The following is a 9,713-nucleotide window of genomic DNA, read 5'->3' as shown; positions in this document are numbered from 1 at the left end:
CAGGACTCCACCACCCGCACGGGCTGTACCATCAAAGTGGACTTCAATACGTCCCTCACCCTGTGGTGCGTGTCCAGGTCCTGCCCGGAGCCCGAGTACGTGTGGGCCTTCAACGGGCGGGCCCTTAAGAATGGCCAAGACCACCTCAATATCAGCAGCATGACGGCGGCCCACGAGGGCACGTACACGTGCATTGCAAAGAACGCCAAGACCCTACTGTCGGGTTCTGCCTCCGTGGTGGTCAAGCTCTCTGGTGAGTGACCCCAGCCTGAGCACCACGCCCTCCCCATGGACCCTCCCCCTTAAGGCTGCGAAGGTTAGACTTCCATTTGAAGAAGTGGGTGGATTCTCAGTCTCTTCGTGGGTTGCTTTACCCAGGTCCGAAGGGAGACTGCCCATGCCCTGTCACTCGGGAAACAAGTGACACACACAACTGTCTTCCTGGAGGGGGGACAATACGAGAAACGGGTCACATGTCCCACATGGTGGGGTGGCAGAGTGGCAGGTGTCACTTCCCGCGGGTGCCCCTGTTCTAAATTCAGTCACCAGCTGCTTCGGGGCTTGAGACACCCCCGGCCACACGGACAGCTGAAGTCTTGTGCAGCCAACCAGAATACCCAGTTATCTGGCCTGGATGACCAGCACACACACATACGCACGATTGGAAAATCACAGCCAACTGTCAGCAAATGGAGACACGTAGCTGGGAAGGCCTGTCTTCTTGCCAGTGTCCTAAAACAACCCAGGAGCTGGGGGCCGTGCAGACAGCTGGCGTTTTCAGAACCACTGGGATCCTCAGGGGACATTTCTCATCCGCTGGGGATGGTGGCTTTGAACATTAGGGCCTCATTCATTCCACCTCGGTTCCTTCCCAAGTGGCCGTCGTCCTCTGGGGACAGTGGGAACAGTCCTTCCCTCTGTCCCTCCCTCCCACTGACAGGCTGGGTCTCATCCAAAGGGTGGATACAATGGCATTCCCAGAGGTAAGTGTGCCTGCTGCCCCACTCCCCGAGGCCTTGGCAGCTGGTCTTGGCAGGAGATGGGGGGTAGACCAGATGACCTCAGGTGCCAAGACCTGCCTGTGCAGGCCAACATGGGGGGCATCCTAGGTGTGCAGGTATGTGCAGGGAGCAGACACAGTGCCCCCCAAGAGCCGCTAGGACTATCAGCAACTCTGTGGCAGGTGCTGGGAGAGAGACGGAAGAAAGGGAGACACCAGCCTTCCCCACCTAGGGGAGACACTAATCTGATGGAGGAGACAGGGTCTCTGCCCTTGGTCGTGGTCCTGAAACAAGAAAGCACGGCTCTGCTATTCAAGGAGCTGCCAGACAAATTGCAGAGGCAATGCCTCTTCCTCCGTGGGCCTCCAAGCAGCAGGGCGAGACATGACACCCATCCTCAGTGAGCTTCCAGTCGGGTGGAGGAGACACAGTCTGCGCTTGGGGGGAATTTCCATTCTGATGGGGAGACTTCATCTCAGGGAGACATGCCCCTGTGTTTTGAGAATTCCTAGTCTGAGGGGGGAGACACAGTTCCCACTTTTGCAGTGCTCCCAGTCTGATGGGGGAGTACAAGCCCCCCACTTTCTAGGAATTTCTAGTCTGAAGGAATAGACGTTCCCCCTCAGCTTCTGGGGTCCTCAGCTTGATGAGTAAGACCCAGCAACAATCTGGAATTTCTCAATCTGATGGAGGAGACTGAGACCCACCTTGTAGGAATTTTCAATCTGATGGAGGAGACATGGCCTTCCACCCACTAGAATCTTTCAATCTGAGGGGGGAGCTATAGGCCCCCAATTCTAGGGGTTCCCTGTCTGACGGAAGAGTCACAACCTGGGGGACACAACTCCCTCATCTGATGGAGAAGACATAGCCCCCAAATTCTGGAGTTTCCAATCTGGCAGAGGAGACACGGCCCCTACATTTTGGAAATTTCCAATCTGATGGAGGAGACATAACCTGACCCTCCAGGGTCTTCCAGTGTGAGGAGAGAGACAGAAGTTCACAGTCTGATAGAGGAGGCCCAGAACCCACCCCCACCACCCCACAAGGCGCCTCCTTCCTCAGTCTCCTTCCCAGCACCCCACATGGGAAGTGCCAGCCGGCTGGGGGGAGGCCCAGGTGAGCCGGCCAGGGCGGGAGGGGGATGCCAGCCAGACACAAGACCCACTGACCCGCCCCCTCGCTCTGTCCCCAGCTGCCGCGGTCGCCATGATGATCGTGCCCGTGCCGGCCAAGCCGACGGAGGGGCAGGACGTGACGCTGACGGTGCAGGGCTACCCCAAGGACCTGCTGGTCTACGCCTGGTACCGCGGGCCTGCCTCCGAGCCCAACCGGCTGCTCAGTCAGCTGCCGTCCGGGAACTGGATCGCAGGCCCCGCGCACACGGGCCGGGAGGTGGGCTACGCCAACTGCTCGCTGCTGGTGCAGAAGCTGAATCTCACCGACGCCGGCCGCTACACGCTCAAGACCGTGACGCTGCAGGGCAAGACGGAGACGCTGGAAGTGGAGCTGCAGGTGGCCCGTGAGTGTGTGGGGTGGGGGCCGGGGGCTCCCAGGAGGGACCTTGGACTCCTGCACAGACCAGAGGTGGTGATGACTCCCCCAGCAGACTGAAGGAAGCAGTCTCGGAGGTCCCCAGATGGAGGTCCCCGCCCCTTCTCTCTTCTATGAGAAAGACACCAGACTGGAAGTTTTAAAAGAGAAGGCATAATCTGGGGGTCTTTTTCCTGAAGACCTGTAGACCTGGGTTGATGTTGGGACTTTCCCTCCCCTACCAGACTGGAGGTATAGTGTTAAGAGTGAGTCAAGCCTCCCTGCTGAGACTGGGAGACCCTAGGCAATGGAAGTCATGGCTCCTCCTCCTTTCTATGATGGTGAGAGTGAGGGGAAAATGTCTACCATCACAGAGCTTATCTCTCAAACTGAAATAAGGATGATCTCCTCCATTAAGATGGAGGCTTCTAGATGTGGGAATTGTGTCTCCTCCATCAGACTGGGAGTTCTCAGATGTTGGGGACCGTGTCCCCCCATCAGACTGGGAGCTCTCAGAGTCAGGGAACAGATCTTCTCCATCAGACTGGGAGCTCCCAGAGTCAGGGACCAGGTCTCCTCCATCAGACTGGGAGCTCCCGGAGTCAGGGATCATGTCTCCTCCATCAGACTGGGAGCTCCCAGAGTCAGGGACCATTTGTCCTCCATCAGACTGGGAGCTCCCAGAGTCAGGGACCAGGTCTCCTCCATCAGACTGGGAGCTCCCAGAGTCAAGGACCAGGTCTCCTCCATCAGACTGGGAGCTCCCGGAGTCAGGGATCATGTCTCCTCCATCAGACTGGGAGCTCCCAGAGTCAGGGACCATTTGTCCTCCATCAGACTTGGAACTCCCAGAGTCAGGGACCAGGTCTCCTCCATCAGACTGGGAGCTCCCGGAGTCAGGGACCAGGTCTCCTCCATCAGACTGGGAGCTCCCGGAGTCAGGGACCAGGTCTCCTCCATCAGACTGGGAGCTCCCAGAGTCAGGGACCATTTGTCCTCCATCAGACTTGGAACTCCCAGAGTCAGGGACCAGGTCTCCTCCATCAGACTGGGAGCTCCCGGAGTCAGGGACCAGGTCTCCTCCATCAGACTGGGAGCTCCCAGAGTCAGGGACCAGGTCTCCTCCATCAGACTGGGAGCTCCCAGAGTCAGGGACCAGGTCTCCTCCATCAGACTGGGAGCTCCCAGAGTCAGGGACCCCAGGCCTCCTCCATCAGACTGGGCATCCCAGAGGTCGAGGCTATGTCCTTGCAGCAGGACCAGGTTTCACCTTCGGTCCCAGACACTTGGGACCAGCTTATTCCCCACGTCTGGAGTCCTGCCTCCCCCATCAGACCAAGTCCTCTTCAGAAGCCACCTCCCTGAGTCAGGGTGGTGTCTCCTCCTCAGACTGGGAGCTTCCAGGATCGGGGCCCAACCCTGCCAGACACCATCCTTCCTCCACTCCCTGACCAGACCCCAGTTCTCAGGGCCGTCGGGGGCGCAGGGGCAGGGGCAGCAGGCCGCCCAGCAGAGCCGCGAGGGTCCTTTTCACCCATTCTCTCTTCTCACAGTCAGCCTCCCTCCCTCGCACGAGGACCAACGCTACCCTTCCGAACCTGAACCTGGCACAGGCTGAGCGTGGGGCGGGCGGGGCCCCCGGGAGACCCGTGGGGGGCAGGGAGCAGGAGGGGTGGGGGCGCCGGGGACCTGGTCCTCCCCCGCCTGACGGCCTCCACGGCCCCTTGCCCCATCTTGCCCACAGCCCTGGAGTAGCAGCCTGGGCCTGGAGACCTCCGGACCCGCCTCCCACCTTCTCCCCAGAGTGGAGGACCGCTCGCCTCCAGCAGGGATGCCGGACCGTGGTCCTGCCCTCCTGCTTCCGCCCTAGAGTTAGAGCCGACCGGGCCCTATGCCTTCGCCAAGCTCTCGGAGGGCCACCGCGGCTATAAACGTCCTGGTTAACGCACGTGTGTGTCAGCCTCTCCTTCCACCGCTGCCCGCCCCGCCGTCTCCAGGCGCCCACACCTGCTTCCTCTCCTGCCCAAGCTCGTGCTCAACCTGGGGGTGCGTGCACAGAGGGAACCCCGAGTCACAGCACGCCACACCCCGCGGCTGGATGGCAGGGCCTCGGGCCCTTCCCGGGCTCCCCAGGTTATCTCTGAGGGTCCTGCAAAGCTGTCTGTGCTCAGGAAATGACCACATTTCTCAAGAAGAGTTCCAGCACCTTCTGGTCCTCACCCATTTAATCAAAGAACACGCTTTCATCATCCTGGGATTCCCCACCCCTGTCTCTCTCAAACATCACCTGCCCTACCCTAGACATCTCTCCAGCCACGAAAACAGGTCCTGTGGGGAGAAAATGATTGCAAATGCGTCTGAGGTAGGGATGAGGGGTGGAGGGCTGGGGAGTGGGAGCCAGAATGTGTGTCTTCCAAGTATTCTCACTCGCAGAGTGTGAACCGCAGGCCCCACCCAGCCAACATGCCCCACTGAAGAAAAGTTCCTGAGTGTTGGTCAGTGGTGACAGCAGGGCCCAGGCTTGAGGTAGAAAGAGAGGTCTGGTCAGGGTAGGGGAAGGATCATCTGGGGATGACCATTTTGTGATGGGACAGGGGTGGGTGAAAGACCACCAGAATGAGCCACACATTCTTGATCGTAATCCTGAATTTGCCATGGATTCCTTAGAGCCTCAGTTTGTCCATCAGGAAAAAGGTGTGAACTTGAGACAGGCCAATCAGAGCTTTCCAGATCATTTTCAAAAGTCTCAGAGTCCTTTCTTCAAATGCAAGTTTACATGGCACGTCAATGTATTACTATTTTTTCTTTTTTTACTTTAAACTTTTTGTACAGACAGGGTCTCACTATGTTGCCCAGGTTGGTCTCAGACTTCTACCGTCAAGCAATCTTCCCACCTCAGCCTCCTAAAGCACTAGGATTACAGGCATGAGCCACCACATCCAGCTTCAATATAGTATTCAAAATGACAACACGGCTGAGTGTGGTGGTTCACACTTGTCATCTTCACACTTTGGAAGACCAAGGCGGGAGGATTGTTTGAGCCTAGGAGTTCAAGACCAACCTAGGCAGCATAGCAAGACATTGTCTCAGCAAAAAAATAAAAATCAAAGAATGAGCTGAGCGTGATGGCATGTGCCTGTAGTCTCAGTTACTCAGGAGGCTGAGGCAAGAGGGTAGGCTTGAGCCCAGGCGATCAAGGTTGCAGTGAGCTATGATCACACACTGCACTCCAGGCTGGGTGACAGAGCAAGACCTTGCATCTTAAAAAAAAAAAAAAAAAGAAAAGTCAAAGCCGGGTGTGGTAACTCACTCCTGTAATCCCAGCACTTTGGGAGGCTGAGGCGAGACAATTGCCTGAGCCCGCGGGTTCGAGACCATCCTGGGCAACATGGTGAGACCTCGTCTCTACGATCAATCAAAAAACTAGCTAGGCGGGGTGGTGCACGCCTGTGGCTCCAGCTACTTGGAAGGCTGAGGGGGAAGGATCGCCTGAGCCCGGCAGGCCGAGACCTGAGCGGCGTGCCACACTGCACGCCAGCCGGGGCAGCAGAGTGAGACTCCGACTCAAAAATAAAAAATAAAAATAAGCGAGTAAAAAGTCAAAGAGAAACTGATTTGATTGAAGCAGACGGTGCTGGGTAAATATATCTGAGGGGGAGGGGTGTGTTGCCTGCTCCCATTCCTCTCCCCTCCCCTCTTCCAAGACACAGGCACTGCCGCCCTCCGCAGAAGCTGGAAGAGTCAGGGACTCACATTCCCAGACTGCCTTGCAGCTACAGGGAGCCATGTGACCAATTCGGCCGTGAGCAAGGAGTGAACTGAAGCCTTGTCCGCTGACTCTGTCCCACTTGCAGAGACACCAACACCACGGGCAGCTGTGACCTAAATGAGGGGTCTCCAACGTGGGTTTTCCAGCTAGGACGTTGAGCCCATGCTGTTAACCCCAACACTATCCCGCCCAGAAAAAGGAAATGGTATCCCTCTTCCCACCCCCATCCCCACCCGAGTTCACGTAAGAGTCAGTGACATGTAATATATGAGTCTAGGCATAGCAGTTACAATTTCTCTTCAGTGGCTAGTAGGAGTGATCAGAAATAATACAATTAGACAGAGGAGACTAATATATAAGATAAAAGAGAAACTGGATTGTGTAGGGAGTAGCTTACGTGGATAGAGAATTATTTTTCTCACGCATAAAAAACACCCAGGTCACGCATAAAAAACACCCAGGTCGGGCGTGGTGGATCATGCCTGCAAGTCCCAGCACTTTGGAAGGCCGAGGCAGGAGGATTGCTTGAGGACAGGAGTTTGAGACCAGCCTGGGTCACACAGCAAGACCTCATCTCTACAAAAATAAGTAAAATTAGCCAGGCATGGTAGCGCCTGTAGCCCCAGCTACTCAGGAGCTGAGGCAGAGGAATCGCCTGAGCCGGGCAGGTCAAGATTGCAGTGAACTGTGGTTATGCCACTGCATTCCAGTCGGGGCAACAGAGTGAGACCCCACCTCAAAAAGCACACAGAAACAACAGCAAAAAAACACCCAGAAGCAAATTGCTCAGAGCCAGAATGGAGGCCCCATGCTGTCATCAGAGACACACCTCTTTCTATTTTTCTATTCCATCATCCTCAGCTTGGGGCTTTCATTTTCCCCATCACCTCATGGCTCAAGATACCTGCTGGAGCTGCAGCTGTCTCAACCATGCCCCAGACAAGAAGCAGAAAGGAAAGGGATGGACCCAGTCCAGTGGTTCATGCCTGTAATCCCAGCACTTTGGGAGGCCGAGGTGGGAGGATCGTGGGAACCCAGGATTCAAGACCAGCCTGGGCACCATCACGAGACCTCATCTCTACAAAAAATACAATAAGATAGTCAACTGGGCGTGGTGGAGGCCGCTGTAGTCCCAGCTACTGAAGAGGCTGAGGCAGAAGGATCGTCGGAGCCCAGAAGGTTGAGAGATTAAGACTGCTGTGCGCCCTGACTGTGCCACTGCACTCCAGCCTGGGCAACAGTGAGATTCTGACTCAAAATGAAAGAGAAAAAGAAGGAGTGGGGAGGGGGAAGGGAAGACATCATGGAGGGAGAGAAAAGGGGAGGGGGAGGGGAAGAGAAGGAAGAAAAGGGGAGAGAGGGCATACGATGGCCCCAAGCCAGTCTATGGACTGTGCCCTTTTTAAGGCAAGTTCCCCAAAGTCTGGGCCCACAACTCCTGCTTACATCTGATTGGCCAGCGCTCAGTCATATGACCACCCTAGCTGCAAGGGAGGCTGGGAAATGTAGTCTTTCCCTTGGACACGTTGCTGCCCCAAATAACATCAGGATTCTGGTGTTTAGGGAGGCAGAGAGAATGGACCCCGCATGGGCAGCTGCCAGGCTCGGCGGTGCCAGACCTGGGAACATCCACCCCCCCCAGCTGGGCCAAATGGCCATTCTCACCTAAGCCCCAGGGGTGAGAGTCACAGCCCCACTGGCAGGGGTTTGGGCAGGACTGGGGAGCTGCTGATGGAAGCTGGGGCTGTGGGCAGTCCGTGTAGAATGAGGCCACCAGGAGGGGTGGAGGCAACTCGGGTTTCTGGGTCAAGCCAGATCCATGTCCTCCGGGCGTGGAGGCTCAAATGTCCCCAGGACCCAGTCTTCCACCCCTCCAGGCATCCTCGACTGAATCCTCTCAAGCAGTGAAACCCCTTCCTGAAAAGTCTAGGGAACAACAACAATAACCACCAAATAATAATAGCTCCTGTATCTGAGCAGCCTTTTGGTCAGGCATGGTCTCGGTGAATCCTACAACAGCTCTTAAGGGTAGTCACTGCCAGTGCCCTCGTTTTACAGGTGAGAAATCAGAGGCATGGAGAGCTGAACACCTTGCTCCAGGCTCCAAAGTTCCCAGAGCCTCCTGGGTGGAGAGAGGCTGGTGAGAAGTCCTCTTCATTTTTCGGGGGGCAGGGGAGTCCGGGGCACATCTCTGAGCTCAAATGAAGCCACCTTTAGCTGTGGGATCTTGAATACATTGCTTTTCCTCTTTTTTTTTTTTTTTTTTGTTTAGTTGAGGTCTCGTTCTGTCACCCAGGCCAGAGTGCAGTGGCACAATCCCAGCTCACTGCAGCCTCCACCTCCTGGGTTCGGGCTATCCTCCCACCTCAGCCTCCCGAGTGGTTGGAACTACAGGCGTGTGCCACCTCACCTGGCTACTTTTTTAAATTTTTTATAGAGATGAGGTCTCACTATGTTGTCCAGGCTGGTCTCGAACTCCTGAGCTCAAGCAATCCTCCCACCTCAGTCTCCCAAAGTGCTGGGATTATAGGCATGAGCCACTGCGTCCAGTCCCTCATTGTTAAATGGGGCTAATAATAGTACCCACCTCCTAGGAGTGTTGAAAAGATTAAATGAGTTAATACAAGTAAAGAACATGACTCATGGACTGGATAAAGGCTTCTGCCTCACAATTAGGTGTCAGCTTTTGGTAAAAGCCAGATGGAAAAGCCAAAGATAATATTTTTCTGCAACGCCTTCTTCCTGGGAGATGTCACACATTCTGCTGCACAGGCTTGTCTTTATCTTTATGTAAGATATGATGTTCTTGAAAGTGTAATTACTGGCCCTGCATGGTGTTTCATGTCCATAATCTCAGCATTTTGGGAGGCCGAGATGGGAGGATTGCCTGAGCCCACGGGTCTGAGACCAGCCTGGGCAGCCTGGGGAGACTTCATCTCTACAATAAATCAAAAAATTAGCTGGGCGTGGTGGTGCGTACCTGTAATTCCAGCTACTTGGTAGGCTGAGGTAGAAGGATTGCCTGAGCCCAGCTGGTTGAGGCTGCTGTGGCCGTGAGTATGTCACTGCACTCCAGCCTGGGCAGCAGAGTGAGACTGACTCAAAAAAAAAAAAAAAAAGAGAGAAGGAGAAATTGTGATTACTGGGAATGGCTTACAAGAAAAAAATAATAGGCCAGGCACAGTGGCTCATGCCTGTAATCCCAGCACTATGAGAAGCAGAGGCAAGAGAACTGTCCGAGCCCGGGAGTTCGAGACCAGCCTGGACAACATAGCAAAACTTCATCTCTGCAAAAAATAAAAACAAATAAGTAAAAAATAACCAGCTGGGCTCGGTGGCTCAGCCTGTAATCCCGTGCCTTTGGGAGGCTGAGGTGAGTGGATTGCCTGAGCCCGCGGGTTCGAGACCCG

General features: G+C 55.4%; 1 protein-coding gene across 1 annotated transcript in view; it reads left to right on the top strand.

The window, feature by feature from the left end:
- CEACAM16 (carcinoembryonic antigen related cell adhesion molecule 16) overlaps nucleotides 1–4,478 on the top strand; it is an 8,484-nt gene extending 4,006 nt beyond the window's left edge. The window contains exons 4-6 of the mRNA XM_008056032.1: nucleotides 4–253; nucleotides 2,197–2,523; nucleotides 4,405–4,478. Coding sequence (XP_008054223.1) covers nucleotides 4–253; nucleotides 2,197–2,523; nucleotides 4,405–4,478 — 651 coding nt within the window. The remainder of the gene's footprint in view (nucleotides 1–3; nucleotides 254–2,196; nucleotides 2,524–4,404) is intronic.
- The last annotated feature ends 5,235 nt before the right edge of the window (nucleotides 4,479–9,713 follow it).

The sequence above is a fragment of the Carlito syrichta genome, unplaced genomic scaffold, assembly GCF_000164805.1.
Source record: "Carlito syrichta isolate Samal-C Ts95f unplaced genomic scaffold, Tarsius_syrichta-2.0.1 Scaffold302083, whole genome shotgun sequence".
Classification (NCBI taxonomy): domain Eukaryota; kingdom Metazoa; phylum Chordata; class Mammalia; order Primates; family Tarsiidae; genus Carlito; species Carlito syrichta.
Note: the sequence above shows the minus strand (reverse complement) of the source record. Positions and strands in the feature narration are given on the sequence as shown.